This window comes from Radiomyces spectabilis (assembly GCF_025331425.1).
Source record: "Radiomyces spectabilis strain NRRL 2753 chromosome Unknown BYT42scaffold_13, whole genome shotgun sequence".
In the NCBI taxonomy this organism is placed as follows: domain Eukaryota; kingdom Fungi; phylum Mucoromycota; class Mucoromycetes; order Mucorales; family Radiomycetaceae; genus Radiomyces; species Radiomyces spectabilis.
Window position 1 is genome coordinate 122,061 of NW_026251938.1, and position 22,608 is coordinate 144,668.

A 22,608-nucleotide genomic window follows, 5' to 3' on the forward strand; every position below is an offset into this window, starting at 1 on the left:
AATCCTTGTGAATATAAAAAAAAGAGGCCTTAGCAATTTCTCAAAATAAAACAAAAGGATGCATGATAAAATATGGAGTTTTCTTTTTTTATAATGAGAAAGAAGCCACGGGTGTACCAAACTGCACAATGCCTGCACTGAGCTTTTCACCATCGTAGGCCTCCAATGCTTTCAATTCCTGTCTGATATACTGAACCATGTAAGCGAGATCCGTACCGCTTTCCGAGGTAGGAGCAAATAGATTTCTACACCATAAAAAAAGGATCAGATGACGTTTATCCTGCTGCCGAGCTTGTTTTCCCACTGAATACCTCCATAATGCTGCTGCCAGGACCGGATCGTCTTTACACATGCCTTCGTCATAAGCAACCACACCACCATGGAACTGAGCCAGTAAATCCTTGATGTAACTGTTGATCACCTTTTGTTGTGTAATCTATCATTTCTACCATTAATATATTTTTTTCCAATGACGCTAGTAGTCACTCTGGTCAACCTACCCCATGTTGCTCACGCATGCGCACTTCGGCATCTTCGAAAAAGCGATTCACCAATTCCTGAATATACAATTTTCCTTGTCCGTGCGCTCGTAAATGCACCATCAACATCCACACGTGAAGCTGGGTCACAGCAAACCAGGTTTGGAAATTATCAGGCAACTTGCATTCTATGAACATTTTCCGTCATTAACAAAAGGGATGCAGCAAAGTCACAATCGATCGCTTTTCGCCTTACCTTCAATGAAAAAGACTTTGTTCTGCTCCATTTGCTGAGCGCACGCTTTATAGAGACTATGGCTGGATCGAATGGCGGTGGAATTTTTTGAATAGTAACCCATGATTCTCGCCAATCCATAGACAATCTTTTTCGTCGTGCTAGAATATTTCGACTTTACAGGCTCGTGCGTGCTGGCCCATCGCGCATTCACGAGGCTCCATGTCGGTTGCTAATCAATATCATCATGTTAAAACACAAGCCCTACTGTCAGTCTCCGGAATCCAAAAGTACGTACAACAGCGAGAATTCTAGGTCGGTTCAAAGCCGAAGCACGCAATAAAGTCTGAGAGAATCGATTTTACCATACGGTGAGTTAACTGCCCATTGGCCAAAGGTGAAAAATTACAGCTTTCTTACATTGCGAGTGGCCGCTGTGATGCCCAATGTGCGTGACAAGGAAGCCATGCCGGAAATATCTTTTTTTTCTCTTTGACTGAAGTCAATAGCTCAAGGCCTGCCGTATCGCTTTATTTTCTGTGTTTTGACACAAAAACGGCAGGTTGAATATCCGAAAAACGGTCACAAAGAAGTTCAAGTGGAGCATGTGTCAAATAGCAGCAGTGACGAAGGGATCCTCTCCTCGTGCATACTATGAATCATTTTTTATTTGGTTTGGTCCCAAAGCCTTACAGCCGAGAACATCACCGACATTTTTCGATACAATTCCCCTTGAACAACTAGGCATACATTGGCTATCGATTGGGTGCTCCAAATCACACATTCTTTTATTGCAATAAAAAAGTTATATACAGTACGATTCTCCTTGGTGTAAACAAAATAAAAAAAAAGCCAAAGGCAAATCGAGCAATGTGACGATGCCCTTGTCCTTCAATAGAGTATTGACATCGTTTAAGGAGTGGCATACTAATTATTTTTCCCAATGAGATATTTGATTTTTTCAATACCCGACAAGTCCATCACCAAGCTCACCTTTTTCACATATTCCTTCGCCATCTTGTTGAATTTTGGACGGTTGGTATTGTACACTTCGGCAATGGAGGCAACAAGGGGATCCTCGGGGTTGGGTTCCTGTAGCAGCAGACTGATGGAAACCAGGACTATCCGACCATCATCATAAGTTCGCATATGATTTACCCAATATCGCCGCTATTTCACACGCTTTACCTTGGGCAATCTTTGTAGCTGGCTTCCAGACATCCGGTTTCAATAAATCTACACATATACTGCCATCGTCATCGATATTGGGATGATAAATTTTGGTAGCGAATTTAATCTGGAGAAAAACATAGTTAACATGAAAGTGTCACTGCTTGCATCATTTTTTTTTGTTGAACTTACGGACGGAGGCTTGAAAGGATAATCCACGTTAAAGACGATATCCAACTTGAACACACCACCGGCATAAGGGCTATCTTCCTACAAGGAAAAAAGAATAAACGAGTTCACCGTCAGTTGATGTTCAGCATCCTCCCAGCTATGCAAGCTTATTGAAAACGTTTGGCTTACAGGCCCCAGTAAGGTTCCTAGACAAACAGCAATATCCTTATCAGTCAGAGGCTCCGTATCGTATGAGATTCTTGCACTCACCTTCCCATTTGAACACGTCGTCGTCGGAAGCTCTCGCACTGACACCAGCAGGAGGATTCTTTGTCAAGTCAGCAAGTTCCTAAATGAAAAAAGCATGAGCTAATGTCACACTACAACAAACCCCTTTAAACCCGACTGCTTTAATACTTGCTCTTTGAATGCGTTTTAAAGCCATTTGTCAAAGTCCACAATTTCAAGCAAGGATAGAAAGAAAAAAGAAGGCTGGCAGCAAACACCAGCAAGTGGGGGTGAACGAGATCGGGGTTGCAGGACAATGGCGGACATTTAATCAAAGTTTTACCAGTCACAATATCGATTTCCATTCTGGAATTTTCACCTCAGGCGATCCGAGACACCGCCAGAAATGATCATCTGACGCAGAATCCCGTTTGTGGCAAAGTTGCAACTTTTCCTTTGATAGGTAATATTGAAACAAAAATTTTTATTTTCATCGCTGATGATTGGGATGTTTGAATGGATAATGTGGCAGAAAATGCATGGCAAACCACGGAAGGATCGGATAAATAACGAGAAGCAGAATAAGAGATAATCTGCATATAATAAATATGTGGGGTGAAGCGGCTAGCCATGTTGAAGATGCACTTTTTGTATGGCACACGGAACGTCGGCTTTCATTTACCCAGGCCATCCATGTACGTCAATTTATAAATAACTGAAAAGAATTGAAGCGCCAAATCTCAAGATGGAACTTATGCCGCACAACGTTGATCGAATGTTAACTTCAAATTCAGCTTCCGGCCCACCTTTCCCTGGAAACGCATGCCATCCACTATCTGCAGGTGGAATCCTGCAAACATGAACCAGCTAATTGGCAAGGCCACTGATGATGAGCACGTTGGCACGGTTCATCTTGTGTGACCTAAACTCTGAAGCTTGACTTGAGCTCCGTCAGTCCGTGTCCCATGCGCACAAGCTCGTCACTGGTCACTGCACGTCTGCTATTCTTGGTTCCTTGTCTGCTGGACTTATTTATCATTCTGCAAAATATGTGATACTGATTATTTTACCGGACCATTTATTTCATTCTGGGGTATCAAATGAACTCCCCGGGGACGGGAGAAATAGGTGTTTATTTGTTATGATCGTTTGCGCAGGAGGTCAGATCTCGGATCTGACTTATTTGAAATATTGCATACAGCAGTTGTGGCAATATCCTGCATACATAGTATGCTTATGTAGCTTTCGATGCATGGATTGCGGTGCAAGAGAGTTCGAGTAGTTTCTTATGATATGCTCTTCAGCAGGGGCCTCTTTTGTGGGAAACATAAAGGTGCACGTGATTGATATCTTGTATGGCATCAACTACTGAGTGTTGATATATCGGTAAATGTGTTCATCAGTACTTCTTATGAATAGTAAAGGAAATCAAGAAGTCGATTATTGGAGTTTACTTTTCGTGACTGGACATGTTCACCCACCCGAGCTTGGCATCCGGAAAAACACAATAGAAAGTAGCCCATCCATATATGGCTATTGTTTTGATACCAGATGCACTCGGCTGTTACTGTGAAGGGTTCTTTTTTGCACAATATTCTGATCAACCCGTTTTAATTACTTTGTTCCATCGCCTTATTTCTTGATAATTATTTTCAATGTCATATGAAGCGGCTTTGGATATGTCCCTGCCATCATGTAAGCAGCATACCGTAGACGTTTGAGTTACCAACCACCACTGATTCGCCCTTAATTTTCCAGTCAATCTGGCATTGCAGACCAAGAATACCAAAAAGACCCTTCACGACGTATTAGACTATTCAAATTCGGCCGAACTGGATTTGCTGGCGAGAGTAAAGTGCTAAAAATATTGTCATTTTGGCTGTAGCGAACACGACAGTTAAAGCTTGGTATCAATGTTTTTAGGAATTGGATGATTTACGAGACTTGCGTGAAGCACGGCGTCTTTCATTATACCAAATATCAGCTGCAACAAGGGTACATGCCATCTTTCATGGTGACTTGGATAATATACGTTCATCGGATCAGGCCTCGCGAGGTGACGACGCACTTACCTCGGCTGAAGCTGATACGCCTCATTTTCTTAAAAGTGAACCCTCCGATACGGCGAAACAATCTTTGCAAATCAATCCGCCTCCTACTCTCCAGAGTGTTGGCAAGTTGAATTCACTAAATACCCAAGGAAAAGGTCACGATAGTGAAAAGTGAGTTCTCGCTATGCAATATGTTTTTTATGTTCACCAGATACTGACCGGATGATGATTTAGAGAACGGATGCCGGCGAATCACGATATGGCACCAGGCTTATCGAACAATATACTGGCTAAAAATCGCAAAGAAAAACGTGAAAGCAAAGATGGCAGTTTCAGCATCCCATCACATATCACACAAGAGCAGGCTACTCCAACACAGGTGCGTAATGCAGCTTGGCATTTTGCCAATGAAATTATCCTCATTTTTTTCACAATCTCAAGAAAACAGGCCGAAAAAGTCCAGAAAGCAAACCTTTGCTGTGCTTGAACGACTCAAAGAATTTACAGCGGACAAATGCATTATGCAAGCGGTTCGAGAAACTTGAGGTGCGCCCTCGCTTAATACAAAGTCATGGAATCTTAGTTTATTATTGATCGCTCATACGTAAATCTACACAGGAACCCGCCAATGCGGTCTTACAACAAGCAAGGAAAAACCTTCAGTCATTCACGGGTATACAAAGGACGCCTTCCCCAGCGAAAAAGCATAGAGACGATGTGAAGGAGAGACTCATTCCAAAGTCCCGCGGTCTATCCATGCCTTCAAATGAATGCACTGGCTCCATCACAAAAGCAGCAAGTAGGCTCTTGTCAGAGAATTTGGATCCGCCGCAAGAGGTCACCTCCAAGGTCAGAACCGGCAAATATAAACAAAAGAAGACCACATCTTCGATACGGGGCACCAAAGGTAAAGTGGTAAGTAGAAAAAGACACGCTCTATCCACACGCATCTACTTAGTCCTATCCCTTTATAAAGTCCTCCTTCATTAATGTATTTGAGGCCTCCAAAGGTAAACCCGAAGCTTGGCGAAAATCGACCGGTAAGTCACCAGACCTGTCTCCCATGTATCAGTGATGCTTAACCAAAAAAAAAAAAAAAAATTGTGGATTTTGTTGTATAGTATCACAGCATCAGAAGAACGTCGCCAATACTCTAGGTAATACATATCCTTTTTTTTTTTGCCACTATATAGCCTTATTCATTTATATATGTGCATTCACAGAATCAAACAGTAACAATGACATCCAAAACAAATGCATCGAAAACCCATCCCCCACTGCAAAGCCTGATAAAACAGAGGAAGCATCAACAAAGTGTTTGCATTACAATGACACAACAACGATAATACCCGCTGTATGCCACGCCCTAGGCGAGGAAGCACCAGAGAGGATGTGCGCAGACAATGGACCAGAACCAAAAGATGAACCTGTAACCACTGCAGAGGAAATTGTACGGCTGCCGCTGTATCAACCCCAGCTATCGCCACCCATCTTGGAAAATGAAGAGAGCATTTTGGTCATGCAAGCGCAACTGTTTGGATTCCCATCCGGCAGACCAAAATGCATGAAAAAGGTATCATTTTCCTCCATTGTCACGACGATACCGAGATACGATGATCATGATATCTCGGAAAAAAATGTCCTCAATGGTGCCTCATTATCGACTGGAGATACCTCGGTCCAAACGACACGAGGATTCTGGGAAAAGTTTACGAATGAAATAGGAAAGAAACATACGGATATCGAAGCAAACCATAGACGAGGAGATCGATTTGTCCCCTCCTCATCATATCCTCGCCAAGATGAAGTGGTCTCACGTAATTGTTCAGAGCAAAAGGAGATTGTTCGACCCAAAAACAAGTTCCTGTACGCATTGAAGCAAACCCTGAATTCCAAACGCATCAATACCGTATCTCCCAACACCACGAATATCCATGAAGGCCATCTTACTCCAAACAGTCCCAAACAGATGCCTATGGCTGCCGGTCGCGAAATCATACCCTCACCCCCTCCTATAGCCCCTGTGCTAAAGCGAAAGCAGCAACAAGTATCCGGTCATCCATTATTACCACCAGTATCTCAGGGACCCATACTGCATCATGTAAGCCGTTCATCATTCTACATAAAGCAAAATAGTTACTGAAGAAAAAATGTTCCTTGTAGCCGACAAAGCACCGACCCAAAAAACCCGCCAGTTTTCGCAAAAGCACATTTGCCCGTGCACGGACAAGTACAACGGTTCCTTTGACAGCCCTGCCACCCGCAGCACAGCCCGCATGGCGATAATAAAAAAGTGTTTAAAATTGATGTAAAATCGTACCTGAGCATTGCAAAATAATACAAATAAAATCATCCCTCATCAACGTTTGAATACCAGAGGCCTTTTCTGGCACTTGGCAAAAGGCCATTTATTTACAAGAAAAAAAAGATGGAGCACGGTTACCCAGGGTTACTAAAATAACAAAGCAAGGGCCAAAAAAATTATGCCTGGTTTTCTTTCGTCACATCTTGGACACCAGGAAGGGTGTTGGGCATGGGAACATCACTAAAGTCGTCCTGCTTCACGGCTAACAAGGAGTAGGCGTCTACAAATAAGCAATTAGACCTGTTGTGCCCAAACGCATGTGTGGCACAGCACGGCCAAACTGTCACTGTAACTTACAAACACCTCCGGTGAAAGTTAAAAGACCGGCCAATGTAAGGACATTGCGCACTTGGAAAGGCTTGCGTGTACGTTCAAGGGCAGGAGTGAATCCGTAACCTTTGGCTTGTGAGTAGATTTTGTCTCTGGTGGGACGATTCATGTTGATATATGAAGAGATCGGGAATGGTTTTCCTTTTTGAAACGGAGGTCCAATGGCCCATTTTTCCCTGCTCTTTTTTCTCTTTTCCCTTATTGAGGAGGGTGGCTTAGCCTCATTCTTTGTTGGAGCGCTTTTTGGACTGCTGAGAGACACAGAGAGAGAAAGAGGCGCACGCGTTCATTTTGCTTGAAACTTGGGTGGGCACACAAAACGAAGGCCTTTTTTATATATATAGTTTTTCCAACTCTTTTTACGCTTGAAAATAGTCTATTCATATGGCCTTTTCATTTGGTACCTCCACTGCTAATCCCACGCCATCATTTGGCGGTAATGCAGGGTTTGGATCTTTTGGTCAACCTGCGGCTTCTGGAAGTACCTTTACTTTTGGCAATCCAGCGCCTGCCACTCCTTTCGGCACCAACACCAATACATCAACGGCTCCTGGAACAAATACCACGCCATCGACCAATTTGTTCGGTAATACCTCTGCTCCCAGCAACACCACCACGATCAATGCAGGCACTTCTCTCTTTGGCAACAATGCCACAGCGACCAATACCACAACCAATACAGGCGGGTCATTATTCGGTAATGCGACCACAGCCAATACATCGGGAAATTCGCTCTTTGGCAACACCAACACAACGACGAGTTTATTTGGACAAAAACCAGCTACTGGCACCACAGGGACCACAGGCGGTTTATTTGGACAATCCACCGGCGGTCTGTTTGGTCAATCCGCCAAACCTGGCTTGACATTAGGTGGTTTCGGAAGCAGTTTCAATGCAGCAGGTGAGTACTTCATTCTTATACATGGATAACCCGGTAGCGGTGGTATTAAAGCAATTTCTAGGCAACAACAAGCAGGCACGAGACAAGCAAATCTGGGAGTTGTTAATGCAAGTAGAAAACGAAGAACGACAGAACAAAGTCAACGAAATGTTGAGCGAAAAAGACTTTAAACCTGATTACATTTGGCAAGCCTTGGCATTACTGAAAGCGAAATGGGATCCATCCTCGCCTTTCTGTCAATTCAAATATTACTTTTACAATATGGTGCCGCCACAGGAAGTCCATCTGTACGTCAAACCGCCGAATCATGATACCAAAGCATGGGAAGATGCCCAAAAAGCCAATCCTGATCCGTCATGGTAAGTGGTTTTGTGACCCGTCCGTTTGTTTTGCTTGTACCGTCAACTCAACTTTAATCTTATGAACCATAAAGTATGGTACCAGCATTAGCAGTAGGATTCGAGGATTTGAAGAAACGCATTGACGCGCAGGAGAATCAAAGTGCAGCACATAAAGCTAAATTAACAGTAAGATCTTACATCCATGATTCTGTGCGAATACACGACCTTGACGTTTTTTCATCCATAGGATATCGAGACAAAGATCAAGCGATTGCAACAAAAGGAGATGCAAGATACATACACAAAACTATCCGAATACAAAAGACGACACATGGATTTGGCGCAGCGTGTACTTAGAGTAAGACGATAAACAAAGCAGTAACTGGATACGAAAAAAGGAATTGGGAAAGCTGATGAATTGTTTTTCTCTGTTACCAGTTTCTGAAGCATGCGCAGGTGCTACGCAACAAGGGATTATCGATCACACCAGAGGAGGAAGCAATGCGAGTTCAATTCGAAAACATCCAAACCCAATTACTACGATCGGATCAATTCCACGGTAAACTGAGTCAAATGTGGGCTCAGTTACAACTGATTAAAGAATCTGGACGAAAGTACGGCAAGATCGACGGTGTGGATGAATGGGATGCAGTGAGCGATGAGCATATGACGCAGATCACGAATATTCTTGGTGAACAACAGAATGGCATTCAACATGTCATTGAGAATCTTCAAACCGATATCAAAGAAATAGACACCATCAACCAGGTATATCATGCACATCGTTCTTAAAAACTTAGTCTGGAAAGAAAAATAAAACGAAAAAACCCAGTAATGAAATATCACGCTTACATGTTCATTTTGTATTCTATACAATAACGGATCATGGAGAAAAAGACAAAAAAAAAATATTGTGATTCCCCCCTTGTCGCTTGTTTTTCTTTTTACTTGATATTTTGTGATTATTTTTTTTCATAAGGTATTGCAAGTATCTAACATGCTCTATTTCTTTTTCTTTTATTTGCCCAGTCTCTTTCTCAGTGCTCGGGTTCTCTTTCGCAGTTTCTTGTGCTTGTGTTTGTTCATCTTCAATCGACGTTTTCTGAGAACGCTGGTCATATACAATGTTTCGCCATCAGCGACAGGTGAAATCATGGGCTGTTGTACGGGGGCAGGTGGGGCGGAGAACGGTCGAAGTCGTGCCATGTGTTGAGCGACAGCGTCAGTAACAGAAGTTTCAGCATCTATTCAAAACAGAACGAGCGTACAATAGTGACGGTCAATATAAAGAATATAAAAGGTCGGTCGAGAGAATGGTTGGAACCATTCTACCCAATTTTTGAATTGGCAACGCTTACTCTGGTGAAAGGTGAAAGGAAATCCTAAATTAGAAGGTGGATGGGTGACGGTGGATGCCTGTCGTTTCCACGCGAAAGGAAGTTGGCGAGATGCTATTGATGAACGCGCTACGGTGACGTGGGCTAATCGTTGTAATCCACGGAAAAACATGGCGAGATCTCTCCGTAAGGAACAAGCGCTTCAGGAAGGGAAACAACAGAAAAAACGGTAAAACACCAAGGGCTCCCAGACACAAAAAGACCGCTCAGCCACCTGGGCCTGTTCGGAGGCAACCCTGGGGGCGGGGTTGATCATGTTCGGACCGGAATTTGTCGCAGGGCCACAGTTGGTTAACGGACCAATCCCATTTGTCCCGTCCGCCCGAGGTGGGCCTCCATAGGAGGATACCGTGTAAAAACGTGGATCTTTCTCTTTTCCCTGCTTCATCGTCATGGTAAGTCCATTCATCCCAATGATTAATGATTCCTCTTGTCATGTCCATCATCAGTGTTACCAACATGGCAATGATGATGATGAACGGATGGATGGATGCACGGATATGATCGTTCGGTACTGATTTCTTTCTTCCTCTTTTTTTTCCTTTATAATGCTATAGTCGCTTGTTGTCCCTGAGAGGAATCAAGTAAGTAAATTTCTGACAGATACATTCCGAACGCCATTTGCTCTCATGAAAACTACCACGACATTGCAGTTGCTTACAGACGTTTTTCTTTTTGTGAATGTAATAGTTCCAACACATTATCCGTCTTCTCAACACCAACGTTGACGGCAAGAACAAGATCACCATTGCTTTGACCTCGGTCAAGGGTGTTGGTCGTCGTTTCGCCAACATTGCCTGCAAGAAGGCTGATGTTGACCTTAACAAGAGAGCCGGTGAATGCACCAACGAAGAATTGGAGCGCATCGTCACCATTCTCCAGAACCCCGCTCAGTACAAGATTCCCAACTGGTTCCTCAACAGACAAAAGGATATCATTGACGGCAAGTACTCTCAAGTCATCTCCAACGTTCTTGACACCAAGATGCGTGAAGATCTTGAACGCTTGAAGAAGATCCGCAACCACCGTGGTCTCCGTCACTTCTGGGGTCTCCGTGTCCGCGGTCAACACACCAAGACTACCGGTCGTCGCGGCAGAACCGTCGGTGTGTCCAAGAAGAAATAAGTAAGTCGCGTTCTTTATATCCAAAGAAAGAAAGAAGGCCAGGAGCAAGCAACATAGGAAATGATGAATTTATAATCATTAACCTTATCTACATTGTCCGATGATTTGTGTGGACACCTTTTGATTCTGATTCTATGTTTTTTTCGCCTCAATCTCTTCTTTCTTTTTTGTGCTGCCAAAAAAAAAAAAAAAAACCAGAGCATTAATCGATTGTCTTTCTTATAGATTTTCCTTGTTGGCGTACCTTCATTATCTCTTTTCTATGTATATTTGGTTGGCTGCATAAAGGGGAACTATCAAATAAATGTACGATTATCCTTTCTTCAACATTTTTTGTGTGGCAGGAATTTAGAGTCCCTATCATTACTTTTAGTATTTTGCTTCTGATGGTTCTCTAAAAGGAAATGAACTTTTTCTTTTTCTTGCGAGATATTTGTGTTATGACCTGAAAGAAAAAGGCATTGAATTTTTTTTTTTTTTTTTTTTGACAGCTGGAGCTGGTCATGGATTAGAAGCATGGTTCGGCTGGATACTGTTCGCATTCAAAAAGGAAAGATGCTGGCTTTGATTGGGTAGTACATTTTGATTTTTAAAATTCCGTCTTGTTCTGAATATTTCTGTGTGCATTGGCCTGCCCCGCCTCGTGAAAAAAAAAACAACAGCCGTATATCCATACCCAACATTTCCACCATGGACGGACCAACTATTCGGGATTATATTGGTAAGATCTCGTATTGACTAGAGAGTACTCTGTCTCTGACTTATTATGTTGCCGTATCCTTAGATGCTCGAAAGAAGAACGGCATGAGCTGGTATGTAGTGCACTGTTCAGCGAGAGCGCTGTAAAGATCAGTCGATATTAACGAATGCCTAGGGAAGAATTCCGTAAATTGAAAGAAGCCAGAGAAGGTCCTGGTGTATCAGAAGCGGCCATGGCAAAATATCGCCAACAGTTGGACGCGGAAAGAGAAGCCAAACTCGCTGGGAAAAAACGATCAAAACATGACAGTAAAAAGAAGAAAAAAAAGTCCAAACATCGAAAGAAGCATCATCATCGTCACAGCAGCAGTGACACGGACAGCAGCGAGTCATCCTCCAGTGAGGATGAACGAGACTCGGTAAGCAGGGATCCCTTCTTTATTGGTATCCCATGTGTTGAACAATCAAAAAAGACAAATACTGACTTATCAATATTGTTTTTTTCTGAAACTTAGCATCATCGTCATCATCGTTCATCGCGTAGTCGACGTAGAAGTCGATCTCACGACGATAGAAGTCATTCTCGACGTTCAAAACACCGAAGCGCATCAAGGTCACCTGAGGTAGGTTTTTTTGATCACCGGATTCCACTTTCCTGAAAAAAGTGTGGGAAGGATGCTAACTCGAAAGTCACTTTGCAGCCTTCTTCACACTCTAGTAGACGGCACCGACGACGACGATCATCATCTCCTCGTGAAGACCGTTCAAGGGAGTCTAAAGAGAGAGACAGAATACCAAACAAGGAAGAAGAACAGGAGAAAGCGAGAGATGAAAATGATGAGCAAACTACCTCCGCGTCATCAGAAACATGAACTCCATAGAAAGTAATAAAACTCCATTTTTTTTGTTTTTCGTCGATCCAATCTACACAGGGAGAATCAGAGTTGTTTTTAACTGCAAGAATAAGCGCATTAATGTATCTTTTACAAACAGAAGGGGTATCCTAAATTTGGGTGTTCCTATTTATCAGGCCAAAAAAAAAAAAAAAAAAGACGACTTCAGTGGGGTTTGTTATATCAGTTGTGACTTGAAAGATCCACCGAATTAAGGCGCGTCTGTTTGCTACGTATGACTGGTCCGTTTCTGTATCTTTTCACTACCTCATGCCGCTCTTACTCGACTGGTGCGATCACTTGAGGATCTATTGGGATTTCCTAAACGTCACTACTTCATCCTACCATGCTGCGCAAACCGCATTTTTGGTCGCATTCGGCTCCATTTATGCATTGTTGCTGTTATCACATGGTTATACATCTCTACTTTTTCTGGCTTTAGGCTTTCTGCTCGCCACCGTCTTTGGTCGCTCGGAGCCCATCGCCCTTCAGCCATCGCAGACCATATCACCATTACCATCGTTTGCAAGCTGGGAGTCGGATGACGCAGAGGTAAGACGAAAAAACATAGCCTTGGTCCCACCGGCAATCATCAGCCTTGGGTAGTGACGAAGGTTTTCTTGTTATCACAGACAGAAGTTGAATTCCAGGAACGATATCAGATTTTGAATTTGTCTTTTCCATCGTTACTATCGGCCGTGGATCGTCTGCTTGGCCATATTTTGCAGGAATATGTTCTTAGCTGGTGGAGGCCACTCAATACACATCACAGTATGCAGTTCGAAACCGCGGTACGCACACGACTCAATGCAGCGGTCTCCAACCTGGAAAAAATGCTTTTGAAACAAGATCGTAACGATATCGTCATGTCATCCGTTTACGGTGTGGCCAACGCTTTAATCATTCACATGGTATTGCTTTCAAGATGGAAATATGCATATTCATCAGCCTCATCTCACTGTCCCGTTTCTTATGTTTTTTGTTCGGTCCCGCAGCGCGAGTGCAGAGCATTTGAAGATTCTGGCATGTCTCTCGAAGCGTATACGCTCCATAACCCTCAATCTCCCTTTGCTCAGATGCTCTCCATAGAAGAACAGCAACAGCAGCTTCGCGGTCTTACGAATACAGTCATTAAACGACTATTACCTCCCGCGGATATCGCCTCACCATTGGTATGCATTCTCCTCAAGGAACTACTTTCGACCCACCTTTTTGGCAATATTCTCGAAAGCTGCAGCGATCCCGACTTTATCAATTCTCAAATCATTGATCATCTGTCCGAACAAGAAAATACGATGGAAGAGAGTATGAATCCGACTTTGGGCGATTTGGACGGATTTCGTAGCGTCGTTGAAAAGGCGACAGAGGAAGCCATCGCTTTGGAGGATCATTCTCCCTCACCTATCCAAGAATTACCCCAAGAGTTACCTCCAGCTCCCCATCCTGCGAGTCCGCCTTGTACACCGCGACCTCAACGATCCGCAAAGACTAATGTTGGTTACACGAAAGAGGGGACAACCCGTCCCTCCTCCACCACGGCAACGATTGAACACACGTCGCCGGGGAGCCACGACGAAGTTTCCAGCCGACCTACCGTGGATACAAGCATCAAGACAAGGTCCGAAGAAGAGGAAGCGGCTGCAGAGAGTCCAATGTTATATCCTCGCGGCACTGTGTTGTTTAGCGTCATGGACATCTCGGAGCGTCGTGCTTCTACTGGACTTCCCGATAAAAATAAACTGGCCTTCATTATCCAGATTGAGCGACCCGCCATGCACGGGCAACCGGGATCCGAAGGAGGAGGGTACGTGATTACGCGAAATTACACGGATTTTGAAGTTTTCCAATCGATCATGGCTGCCAAGCACCCCAAGCATGTCGCACGATTAAACCTGCGGTTACCTTTGGATGCCAGCCGGTCCTGGTTGAAATCCGCCACCACCGCACCGACGAACGACGCGGAAGCCATGAGTCGAAGTCTGGAAAAATATTTGCATACGGTTGTGCAGGATTCGGAACTGGGACGAGATCAAACCATTACAGCTTTTCTACGAAAAGAGCGACGCAACGATCAGGACGCCGATAGCCTCACGTTTGCTGACGAATACAGGGATCAAATTAACGCTTACGCCGCACTGGCGGAAAAACAAACGCACGCCTCACCCACCAGTGGCGTCGGCAGAGCCATGTCACTCTTTTCACGAGGGCCAGCCCGTCATCAGCCAACAACTACGACAGCGGATGCTGGAGCGCTGGATCCGCTTCATCCTGAGGATGCCACTACCACCACCACCACCAGCACCCATTCACCCACCGAACCCTCCAAACGTTGGTTTAAAAGAAAATCGACCCGTGAGGGTTCAATATCGAGCTTGTGGAGCAGTAATTCCAGCAGCAAAGAAGACACCGAGGATGAGCATGATTTCAAAGAGTTTCAAGAAAGCACCATACCCGAAGAATCTGATACCAGTCCTTCCGTTTCATCCATGACCACATCACTCGAAACATTACCCACTGCAGCTACTACTCCCTTGAAAATCAATCCAGCCATAGTCCCTACTCCATCACCAGAGGCACCGATATCTTTGGAGGCATCCACTCCGGCTGATAAACCGCGAAAGAAAACATCACTGTCGGCGGTCGATGTCGAATTGTTGATAGAGACCACCTTTGCTCTCGTCGTTGAGATTTTTGATCTTACACGCACCAACAACAAGGCATGGATGCGACGATCGTTGCTCAATTTACTACGCGAAATCGTTCGACGATCGTATACTGAAATCATCGCCAAAGGATACGACGACTACATGAACGAATACCTTTCCCCGGATGCTATTGCTCAGTTGATTGACAAGATCAACGATCAATACTGGCCCACAGAGAATAATGATAATTCGAAAAAGTCGTCGTCCTCGTCACGATCAATCGAGGAGAAAGAAAAATGCCGACGACAAGCACGGATGATGCTAATGAATCGAGCGATTCCGGGCGGGCTGCGCCAATTAATTGGTGACCAGAATTGCAGTGCTGCTATGGATAGATTATGGAGACGATGTCAGAACCCAGAGCTGAATCGTATTTTAATGTTGCAAATTTTAGAACGGATCATGCGACCTATCTTTGTTTAAAGAAAAACAAAACAGAGAGGGAAAAACATGGCTCTTTATCGGATTAAAAATGTATCACGTTTAGAAAAAAAAAAAGCACAAGGGTTGGGATTGAAAATACATATATACACTAGCTGCAGGTGCTCGTTTATTCGGATTGAACTGCGATGGAAGATGACAGTTTAAATGGGTGAGCCTCCGTGCTAAATACGTAATCATCGAGTGACAAGCACTCCTTGTCGACAAATGTCAAATACAGGTATTTCAGGGTTTCAGCAAACAGGAAACTACATTCGGGCATAGTTAGTATGCAGCGCATGAGAGAAACCTGTAACAAAGGACACACACCTTTCTTGGAAATCGGCTTTTAATGGAACGTCAGTGTCCATGCTCCTCAATCGAGTGAAACCAGCATCTGTGCGGGTATGCTCGTTAATTGCCTCGAAAAGTTCCCAAGCAATATCCTAAGTAATCCATCACTGAGTCAACCAACTATGGCCGTGAGAGAGAAGAAGAATGTCACCCATGTTTTTACCTGGTATTTGGGATCTCCTGTTATGCGATAAAAATAAAACACACTTTCAAGAGTCTCTAGAAAACAAAAAGAGTATCCTGTTGAGCGTTGTTTTCGTCTTGCTAGGATGTATCAAGTCTTACCAGGACGTAAATCATACGAAGAGTCGATGATGGTGAACAAGTCGCTCTTATTACCCGATGTCGATGGTTTCTGAGGATCCCATGACCACGCTTCGGGTGCGATACCGTGCGGAGAATGGGTCCAGACATCGAGACAAGAGGTTAGCAGATCGTCTGCCAGCGTACGGAAGCGTTGCTGTGTCGAATCATTTTCGTGGCTCATTAGATGGACACCTAGCAAGATATTTCCAGGCCAAAAACAGATCAATTCCCCGGATTGATATTGTGGCTTTCCTCTACTGATCTCCCCTGCGAACTTGACGCTGGAATGCTGAGTCGCCGGACTTAATAAGTAGTGCTCAATGCTGTCCACGGCTTTCACCCACGCTTCCATTAAATGACTGTCGCTTTGACCCAAAAGAATATAATTCTTGACCAGGTATTCATAAAAACTGTCAGCGCCTCCGCCGATAGAGATCGCACCTATTGAATAAAGTATGTTCAATTCCTCTGTGACATTTTATATTTACAGTCAAGGCATTCGTTGCTTACTTGACGGCAGAGGAGTAAATGTCTTGATGTCCCAATCGATGGGATAAAGTCCAGGAATATCGGATTGCACGGAAATGGCACGATCGATCAACGAATTGGACAGATCGGCGTACTTTGAGTCACCCGTCAATTGAGATAATCGTGTAAATTCCAGTGAGTATGTGCCAAATTCCGCCAAATTGATCGAAGTCGTCTTTTCGGGTACCATTCTACATATTGATCGAGTTGCTCAGGAACACCATAACGATTTACACATCCCTTGCGCTCTTACTTTGTTAAATCCATATAAGTGTAGGGAGCCTTGGAAGGCGAGTCGAACAGCGGTAGTAATACCGTGTCGGTGAGCTCGACGGCTTTCTGAAGCAAGATGGGGTCCGGTCGCAAATCATAAGCGGAGAGCAAGCCTCCCAAATATCGAATATTGGTCTCAAATCCCTTGACTGGATCATCAGAAACACTGAAATCAACGTTGGCTACAAATTCCAGCGAGCGCTTATATTCGTCCTCTAATCCCATCACGAGCATCGTGTCTAGTGCATCAATGATACTGGCTATGAACATTTTTGTGAGTAAGATGGATGCATGACACTATTTTGTCGATTCGGTCGTACCTCCCCACTTATTTCTGATAATCGTACAGACAAAGAAAAAATGATTGAGTTTCAAGGCCATGGATCAGTTCCCTGATTCCTGCCCTTACCTTGAATCGGAATAACCTTTCGATACCGGCAAAAGTTCATCATGACCCCACGCATAGGTTGAATAGCCTTTAAAAGCATGCTGAAAAGCGTTCCGTATAGCTTCCGACCGGTTATTGGTGGATTCGCATACTTGTAGTGTCGACGAGGATACAGGCGCACCGCTGGCCAGTTCCAAGCACAGGGATAGCAAGGACCAGGTGAAAATCCTACTTTGCAGAAGGAGCATGTGGATGTGATTTTCACGATTGAATACTTAAAGATGGCCTTAGGTTTCCGATCAAAAAAAAGAACAGTCTGTGCTTTTTGTCGTCCCTCATTTTCTTAAGATGGATGCATATATATATACGCTATGCATCTTTTCAGTACCTCCTTTGACTCGGGGAGCATGATCAGCTTCATTATTACTTATTAGGTGCAGGCCACGCGTATGGAGAGTCCATGCAGTGATCTTGTAAATCGATTCTATCCGAACATGGTTTTGTATATGCAAATTTGATAATGGAGAGCCTGCGATGCTGACTATGACCTGACCATGGCTAGTCAATGGGTGGATACAACGAAAGATTCGGCTCAAAAAATGCAAGCTATTGACACGACACACATGGGGAGCTTCTTTTCTTTCCATTCTCGCATCGAGCGACCCGTGCGATATGGTCTGACTACTCACTAACGATCACGAACATTAATACGATAACGTCCAGCATGGCCATGAAACATCAGCTGTCATCAGCACAGCGTGATAACGTTGTGGTTGGCAGTCAGGCGCTATCAATTTTAATTTTTTTCGGTAAATTATCGAATGGTCATAGCATACGCTGCTGGACCGGCCTGCAAGAAGAAAAGAAAACGTGGTACATATCGGCAATCTATTCAATGCGGCCCTGCCAAGACAGCCACGCCAAGCCAAAAAAAAAAAAAAAAAAAAAAAAAAAAAATAAGAAAAAGTCCACTTACTGGAAACGTCATTCATAGCTACAACAAGACAAATTCATGACTTTGCATGGCCACAAGGCATCAACGTATGGATCTCTATTCAGCGGACCCTGAGCAGGTTTTTTTTTCCTTATTCTGACATTTTTTCTTAGAACGTACGTGATATTAAATTTTGGCCATTCTCGATGATTCGGGATTTATGCGAGAGAGAGAGAAAATATGTTGCCAGAGCAAGCTCCGATCGGTGCACAGTGCGACCCTCACGAATTTTTTTTATTTTAGTCTACAATGTTGCATGGAACAAAAACGAGTTGCTCCTAAAGGCATCATCACAGACACTCAGACAACATAATATGGTATCCTTTGAAATATGTGACTAAGGATTCAGCTCGATCAAATGCACAATGGGCAGCATTTTAATTAATCACAAATTTCACCGTTGCGGATGTCAGCGCACAAAGCGGAGAAGGGGAATTTAATTTCAAGTGGAGATGGCTTGCCCCGTCCTGCAAGTCATCCGATTCATGCAAAAAGCGCAGCACGTTGCATAGTCAAAAGAATCAAAGTCCTAGCATGTTGCTACTGCGTTGACATACCTCAGATAGTCATTGGAAGTGACTCGTAGATACGATGCTTTTGCGGTGCAGTCAACTTGAAAAAAGTCCTCCCAATCACTTACATCGCTCATGGTCCCTTCTGGGTTCCATCGCCATTCCGACATGGCACATTGACACTGGTGCACCTGATTCCGCGGTCATAGCAGCATACTTGACAACCTGAGTCAAAGAGAATAAATCTGAGACAAAGGGGCAGGGCAACGTAGGGAAATTCCTTATCATACAGAAATTAAAGAGCAACGTTAATTCCGAAGCATGTCGCATCAACGGTCAGTTATAGGCTATTGCACGTTAAAGAGTGACTATAGTGCACATTTTGTTGCTGATGACAGCATGAGTGAGGCGGTCCATTCCCTCTTTGCATCGTTTTACGCAAAAGAGAAGAAAAGGCGACTATGTTGGTGAGTTTTTGTTATGGGATCGAGCAAAATGAGGTGCCTTCGCAGTCAAAAAACCAGGATCATCAATCGGACCTCCGCAATAATTTTTGAAAAAGATATAAAAAGAAGGGCGTTTCTCCCCATCATTTTCTCCCCAAGACGTCTCGTTGGAGCGATCAGGCAGCTTTAATATGTGACAGTCTGGTTTTTGATCGTGTTCAGATATGAGGCTGGAGAACCGCAAAACTAATCTTCCTGAGGAAGGCCACTTGGGAAGGGGATTATTTTCGTTTCGCGGCGGTCCTTAAGGATGCGGCTGCTTTTCAGTGCCATAGTCTGTGCTTTGAATGATGATGAGGCAGCGGCCGTCTGCATGCGTTTAAAGGATGCAACCTGACAGCCCGACCAGAAGGATGGGATCAATAGTGGTTGAAACAGTTAAAAATCGAGTGGTGAAAGTTCCGTTTGAACGGTGAATATGCATTAATTGACATCTCGATTATGAATGATGAAGCGACCGAGCATATAAAATAGAAAAAGAAAAGGATAATACAGGGATAGATTCAATTTATATAAGAAATGGTTGTGTGAGGTATGGTTTTCAATGGTGATCATATACACAGCGACACTGATGCGGCTATCATTTGGATTCATTTTATACAGCAGAGAAATCGCTCTTTTTCTTCTTACTGTCCTTGGATTTCTTCTTCTTTGTCTTCTTTTTCTTTTCTTTCGCAGCTGTGGTTTCCATGGAAGACAAAGGCACTTCGGATGTAATCTAAACAATATGTCAGAGGCCGTGAGTGGATATCCCAGTAAAAACCACGGTTCTTTTTTTTTTTAACGACTGACATACCTCATATTTTGGTACTTCCGTTGTCTCACTCTCGTCATAAAATGAAGCGTTGGGTGCCTCGGAAGTAGTTTCTGAAAACGGTGCTTCGTAATTGGAGGGTTCACCATGGGCCGACCAAGGATTGTCGTCGTGACCGCCAATCTCTTCATAACCACCAAAACCAAACGGTGAAGATCGATCGACAGTGGCATAAGGCGGGTCAATAAACGAATCATGAGACCGTAACACGTTATCCTCATCTTCACTATCCGAGTGGACAACCGTCGCTTCCATCTGTCTTGCAGCTCCCCAAACGCCGGATAAGTCGCTCTTGTAGATGGGCGGTTGATGGGATTGATCGTCCTCCGAATGATCCGATTCTTCAGCGACGGGTTCCGGGGCTTTCAAGGCGGGTTTCACGATTTCTCGCTCCTGTTCATCGTAATATTCAATCGATTCCACATCCTCATCTCCGGCAACCATAGGGTTGCCTGGATTTTCACCATCCGAGTCGTTGTTATAGTGAGTTGAAAGGGAAATTGGCAAATTCTTTGTACTAGGCTCGTCCTTGAACCAATCGTCATCCAGCGTCTCTGTTTCTCCCAACTCGACAGCAGGTGGTACATCGGAAATCAGAGAGCCTTTGCGCGTTCGCCCGTCCGCAGGCGCTGCCGGTGGAGGCGGGGTGTCGGCACGATAAAAAGAGGAATCAAGCACGGTATCCAAAGGAGATGGATCTGTGATGGATAGAAACAAACGACAATTCATTAGCGTCTCGTTCACCGCTTTTTTCTGTTCTCTTGTGATCCCTTACTCTCTGCAGCAATCATCTCCAATTCCTCGTCCCACGCTTTTTTCATGTCATTATGTTGTTGCGCAAGATGTGTGTCAGCGGCTACAGGACAACTCAAAGTGTTACAATTTTTTTTTCTTCATGTGAAAAACCAGAAACTTCAGGCTTACGTTGATCGAAATTGTCTTGACCTCTCCTTCGTCTCATCACCGAGGGTACGTCTTCCTCGACATCCAAATCCTCCAATAAATCCACAATTTCTACTGCTTTAAGCTCGAGTTGTTTCCGCAAGGACTCCATCTATGAATGTGCTGTCAACGTGAGCAACTAAAAGTATGCACGTGAGAGTGGACACGGCACGCACCATCAGTTGCATGAACGGAACGCCAAGATAGTCATAGATAAATTTCAGACCGAGACCTGTTTTCATGCTTGCTTCCGCGTAACGGATGAGGTTCGGCTTCAGAGCCCCCTTATCAATCCGCAGTGTATTTTGATCGTATAAAGCAGCATGAATCTCATCAAGAGATACTTTTCGCTCAGCACTACAGTGAGCTAATGGTTAAGCATGTCATGTCCCTTTTCTCCGATTGATCGTGCGCATTGTCCCGCTTTACCTCTTGTCCGAAAAGTTGCCCTGTATACATCGAATAACGATACAAAAAGATGATTAGTTATTGTTGTGTGGAATTTTTAGCATCACCATAAAGTAGAGTATTGATAATACTTGCAAGGACCAAGACCGCCACAGTTTCTGGTACGTCTTCCAAATTTCTCTTGACATAGTTAAATGTCCACGGTTTGGTAATGTCAAACATAAAGATAACAGCATGGCTGTTTCTGTAGACGTTGACAGTGGATGCGTCAAGAGCTAGATCAGATTGTTCTGTCGTTTCCTGAGGTTGTTTCTCGACACGCGGTGACTGGCCCGATGGATGATGCTCCAACTTGATCCCCGATTCACTTTTCTTCGTACTGTTATTATGCGCCTTATCAACAACGTCCCATACTTCGATTTTGACAATATCACTGGAATCTGATACAGCAAGGTGAACAACTGTATACACCTTTTCTTTGCCGAGCTTATTCTGCCTTGCTTGCGCTTTACCTTTATAATGCCAAGGAATGTTAGCCACCTGAATTTGCGACGTGGACGAGTACGCTTCTTCATATTCAGCTCCCTGCAATCGATTAACTGTGGTAATAAAACCCCATGTGAGTGAGTGAGAACGCTTTATCATGACCATGGCATTCAGTTCGGAAAGCTTACAAAGCATGCTTTTTCCCGTCATGACATCACCACGAATGACAATCTTCACTATCATATCGAAATGTTAAGAAACGGTATAGCACACCACCACTTTCATGCTTTTTTATTTATCGCTTACTGTTGTACTGCACGCCTTTACGAAAGGACGTGCTCATGGCTTTGAAAGCCGGAGGGGACGGCGTTGGCAGGACCACCGGGGGTTCCTGTGAGTCACCATGGCTACATTAGGCAATGGACATTTTTAAATATGGCGACAAAGCGGTATACTTGCTGGTTTTTTTGATGAGCCAAAGGACCATAGAAAACTCATAGTGCTAGTGATACAATACAAGCAGGGAAAAAAAAGGGCAGCAATGGCTGAACTTGAAATGAGAAGAGAGGGGGGAATCCCAAAATGGG

General features: G+C 44.0%; 12 protein-coding genes across 12 annotated transcripts; 6 read left to right on the forward strand and 6 right to left on the reverse strand.

Moving 5' to 3' along the window:
- Nucleotides 1-63: 63 nt before the first annotated feature.
- BYT42DRAFT_583740 (ubiquinol-cytochrome C chaperone-domain-containing protein) lies at nt 64-1,230 on the reverse strand. Its single transcript, XM_051569805.1, has 6 exons — nt 1,135-1,230; nt 1,013-1,060; nt 736-946; nt 501-667; nt 312-436; nt 64-245 (listed from the first exon to the last, which is right to left on the reverse strand). The coding sequence occupies exons 1-6, from the start codon at nt 1,180-1,182 to the stop codon at nt 89-91; spliced, it is 756 nt and encodes a 251-aa protein (XP_051419506.1). The 5' UTR covers nt 1,183-1,230; the 3' UTR covers nt 64-88.
- Nucleotides 1,231-2,572, reverse strand: BYT42DRAFT_583742 (ubiquitin-conjugating enzyme/RWD-like protein). Its single transcript, XM_051569806.1, has 7 exons — nt 2,477-2,572; nt 2,326-2,404; nt 2,245-2,261; nt 2,077-2,154; nt 1,903-2,011; nt 1,708-1,835; nt 1,231-1,641 (listed from the first exon to the last, which is right to left on the reverse strand). Exons 1-7 carry the CDS (start codon nt 2,498-2,500, stop codon nt 1,627-1,629), a joined length of 450 nt encoding a protein of 149 aa, XP_051419507.1. The 5' UTR covers nt 2,501-2,572; the 3' UTR covers nt 1,231-1,626.
- A 1,208-nt stretch (nt 2,573-3,780) lies between these two features.
- BYT42DRAFT_102628 (uncharacterized protein) lies at nt 3,781-4,992 on the forward strand. Its single transcript, XM_051562064.1, has 6 exons — nt 3,781-3,978; nt 4,042-4,133; nt 4,207-4,505; nt 4,569-4,713; nt 4,783-4,880; nt 4,953-4,992. Exons 1-5 carry the CDS (start codon nt 3,939-3,941, stop codon nt 4,819-4,821), a joined length of 615 nt encoding a protein of 204 aa, XP_051419508.1. The 5' UTR covers nt 3,781-3,938; the 3' UTR covers nt 4,822-4,880; nt 4,953-4,992.
- A 428-nt stretch (nt 4,993-5,420) lies between these two features.
- BYT42DRAFT_583749 (uncharacterized protein) lies at nt 5,421-6,773 on the forward strand. The gene is made up of 3 exons (XM_051569807.1): nt 5,421-5,491; nt 5,558-6,435; nt 6,498-6,773. Exons 2-3 carry the CDS (start codon nt 5,725-5,727, stop codon nt 6,618-6,620), a joined length of 834 nt encoding a protein of 277 aa, XP_051419509.1. The 5' UTR covers nt 5,421-5,491; nt 5,558-5,724; the 3' UTR covers nt 6,621-6,773.
- Nucleotides 6,681-7,217, reverse strand: BYT42DRAFT_102737 (uncharacterized protein). The gene is made up of 2 exons (XM_051562066.1): nt 6,997-7,217; nt 6,681-6,919 (listed from the first exon to the last, which is right to left on the reverse strand). Exons 1-2 carry the CDS (start codon nt 7,136-7,138, stop codon nt 6,816-6,818), a joined length of 246 nt encoding a protein of 81 aa, XP_051419510.1. The 5' UTR covers nt 7,139-7,217; the 3' UTR covers nt 6,681-6,815.
- Nucleotides 7,214-9,258, forward strand: BYT42DRAFT_102641 (nucleoporin complex subunit 54-domain-containing protein). Its single transcript, XM_051562065.1, has 6 exons — nt 7,214-7,335; nt 7,405-7,930; nt 7,992-8,289; nt 8,364-8,457; nt 8,519-8,620; nt 8,710-9,258. Exons 2-6 carry the CDS (start codon nt 7,414-7,416, stop codon nt 9,061-9,063), a joined length of 1,365 nt encoding a protein of 454 aa, XP_051419511.1. The 5' UTR covers nt 7,214-7,335; nt 7,405-7,413; the 3' UTR covers nt 9,064-9,258.
- On the reverse strand, nt 9,119-10,044 carry BYT42DRAFT_583754 (uncharacterized protein). The gene is made up of 2 exons (XM_051569808.1): nt 9,630-10,044; nt 9,119-9,515 (listed from the first exon to the last, which is right to left on the reverse strand). Exons 1-2 carry the CDS (start codon nt 9,778-9,780, stop codon nt 9,289-9,291), a joined length of 378 nt encoding a protein of 125 aa, XP_051419512.1. The 5' UTR covers nt 9,781-10,044; the 3' UTR covers nt 9,119-9,288.
- On the forward strand, nt 9,979-10,894 carry BYT42DRAFT_102756 (40S ribosomal protein S18). Its single transcript, XM_051562067.1, has 3 exons — nt 9,979-10,063; nt 10,226-10,252; nt 10,359-10,894. The coding sequence occupies exons 1-3, from the start codon at nt 10,061-10,063 to the stop codon at nt 10,791-10,793; spliced, it is 465 nt and encodes a 154-aa protein (XP_051419513.1). The 5' UTR covers nt 9,979-10,060; the 3' UTR covers nt 10,794-10,894.
- Nucleotides 10,895-11,439: 545 nt separating this feature from the next.
- On the forward strand, nt 11,440-12,428 carry BYT42DRAFT_583763 (uncharacterized protein). The gene is made up of 4 exons (XM_051569809.1): nt 11,440-11,514; nt 11,578-11,605; nt 11,668-11,911; nt 12,008-12,428. Exons 1-4 carry the CDS (start codon nt 11,484-11,486, stop codon nt 12,149-12,151), a joined length of 447 nt encoding a protein of 148 aa, XP_051419514.1. The 5' UTR covers nt 11,440-11,483; the 3' UTR covers nt 12,152-12,428.
- Nucleotides 12,429-13,273: 845 nt separating this feature from the next.
- BYT42DRAFT_583767 (sorting nexin C terminal-domain-containing protein) lies at nt 13,274-15,647 on the forward strand. The gene has a single exon (XM_051569810.1). The coding sequence runs from the start codon at nt 13,294-13,296 to the stop codon at nt 15,511-15,513; it is 2,220 nt and encodes a 739-aa protein (XP_051419515.1). The 5' UTR covers nt 13,274-13,293; the 3' UTR covers nt 15,514-15,647.
- On the reverse strand, nt 15,641-17,205 carry BYT42DRAFT_502841 (glycoside hydrolase; the record flags this gene model as incomplete). Its single annotated transcript, XM_051564859.1, has 6 exons — nt 15,641-15,779; nt 15,841-15,956; nt 16,028-16,083; nt 16,150-16,611; nt 16,681-16,889; nt 16,952-17,205. 6 exons carry the CDS (start codon nt 17,203-17,205, stop codon nt 15,641-15,643), a joined length of 1,236 nt encoding a protein of 411 aa, XP_051419516.1.
- A 2,558-nt stretch (nt 17,206-19,763) lies between these two features.
- BYT42DRAFT_583771 (uncharacterized protein) lies at nt 19,764-22,584 on the reverse strand. Its single transcript, XM_051569811.1, has 10 exons — nt 22,328-22,584; nt 22,210-22,257; nt 22,048-22,134; nt 21,671-21,975; nt 21,557-21,576; nt 21,304-21,484; nt 21,110-21,239; nt 20,961-21,041; nt 20,168-20,883; nt 19,764-20,089 (listed from the first exon to the last, which is right to left on the reverse strand). The coding sequence occupies exons 1-10, from the start codon at nt 22,362-22,364 to the stop codon at nt 19,967-19,969; spliced, it is 1,728 nt and encodes a 575-aa protein (XP_051419517.1). The 5' UTR covers nt 22,365-22,584; the 3' UTR covers nt 19,764-19,966.
- Between the last annotated feature and the right edge of the window lie 24 nt (nt 22,585-22,608).

Bases quoted from the DNA above. Each gene is read 5' to 3' on its own strand.
- BYT42DRAFT_102641 (XM_051562065.1), top strand. From the start codon at position 7,414: ATGGCCTTTTCATTTGGTACCTCCACTGCTAATCCCACGCCATCATTT. The intron at 8,458-8,518 runs GTAAGATCTTAC...TTTCATCCATAG, and splicing joins CACATAAAGCTAAATTAACA to GATATCGAGACAAAGATCAA. The intron at 8,621-8,709 runs GTACTTAGAGTA...CTCTGTTACCAG, and splicing joins ACATGGATTTGGCGCAGCGT to TTTCTGAAGCATGCGCAGGT.
- BYT42DRAFT_102756 (XM_051562067.1), top strand. The intron at 10,253-10,358 runs GTAAGTAAATTT...TGAATGTAATAG, and splicing joins TTGTCCCTGAGAGGAATCAA to TTCCAACACATTATCCGTCT.
- BYT42DRAFT_583754 (XM_051569808.1), bottom strand. From the start codon at position 9,780: ATGTTTTTCCGTGGATTACAACGATTAGCCCACGTCACCGTAGCGCGT. The intron at 9,516-9,629 runs GTAAGCGTTGCC...TGTTTTGAATAG, and splicing joins TCCTTTCACCTTTCACCAGA to ATGCTGAAACTTCTGTTACT.
- BYT42DRAFT_583763 (XM_051569809.1), top strand. From the start codon at position 11,484: ATGGACGGACCAACTATTCGGGATTATATTG. The intron at 11,515-11,577 runs GTAAGATCTCGT...CCGTATCCTTAG, and splicing joins AACTATTCGGGATTATATTG to ATGCTCGAAAGAAGAACGGC. The intron at 11,912-12,007 runs GTAAGCAGGGAT...TCTGAAACTTAG, and splicing joins GTGAGGATGAACGAGACTCG to CATCATCGTCATCATCGTTC.
- BYT42DRAFT_583740 (XM_051569805.1), bottom strand. From the start codon at position 1,182: ATGGCTTCCTTGTCACGCACATTGGGCATCACAGCGGCCACTCGCAAT. The intron at 668-735 runs GTAAGGCGAAAA...AAATGTTCATAG, and splicing joins CAAAGTCTTTTTCATTGAAG to AATGCAAGTTGCCTGATAAT. The intron at 437-500 runs GTAGGTTGACCA...TAGAAATGATAG, and splicing joins GCATGCGTGAGCAACATGGG to ATTACACAACAAAAGGTGAT.
- BYT42DRAFT_583749 (XM_051569807.1), top strand. From the start codon at position 5,725: ATGTGCGCAGACAATGGACCAGAACCAAAAGATGAACCTGTAACCACT. The intron at 6,436-6,497 runs GTAAGCCGTTCA...TGTTCCTTGTAG, and splicing joins AGGGACCCATACTGCATCAT to CCGACAAAGCACCGACCCAA.
- BYT42DRAFT_583742 (XM_051569806.1), bottom strand. From the start codon at position 2,500: ATGGCTTTAAAACGCATTCAAAGA. The intron at 2,405-2,476 runs GCAAGTATTAAA...TTTTTCATTTAG, and splicing joins CTTTAAAACGCATTCAAAGA to GAACTTGCTGACTTGACAAA. The intron at 2,012-2,076 runs GTAAGTTCAACA...GTTTTTCTCCAG, and splicing joins ATCCTTTCAAGCCTCCGTCC to ATTAAATTCGCTACCAAAAT.
- BYT42DRAFT_102737 (XM_051562066.1), bottom strand. From the start codon at position 7,138: ATGAATCGTCCCACCAGAGACAAAATCTACTCACAAGCCAAAGGTTAC. The intron at 6,920-6,996 runs GTAAGTTACAGT...GCTTATTTGTAG, and splicing joins AACTTTCACCGGAGGTGTTT to ACGCCTACTCCTTGTTAGCC.
- BYT42DRAFT_583767 (XM_051569810.1), top strand. From the start codon at position 13,294: ATGGTATTGCTTTCAAGATGGAAATATGCATATTCATCAGCCTCATCT.
- BYT42DRAFT_583771 (XM_051569811.1), bottom strand. From the start codon at position 22,364: ATGAGCACGTCCTTTCGTAAAGGCGTGCAGTACAACA. The intron at 22,258-22,327 runs GTAAGCGATAAA...TCGATATGATAG, and splicing joins TAAAGGCGTGCAGTACAACA to TGAAGATTGTCATTCGTGGT. The intron at 21,240-21,303 runs GTGCGTGCCGTG...GCACATTCATAG, and splicing joins TTCCGTTCATGCAACTGATG to ATGGAGTCCTTGCGGAAACA.
- BYT42DRAFT_102628 (XM_051562064.1), top strand. From the start codon at position 3,939: ATGTCATATGAAGCGGCTTTGGATATGTCCCTGCCATCAT. The intron at 4,506-4,568 runs GTGAGTTCTCGC...ATGATGATTTAG, and splicing joins AAAGGTCACGATAGTGAAAA to AGAACGGATGCCGGCGAATC. The intron at 4,714-4,782 runs GTGCGTAATGCA...TCAAGAAAACAG, and splicing joins AGCAGGCTACTCCAACACAG to GCCGAAAAAGTCCAGAAAGC.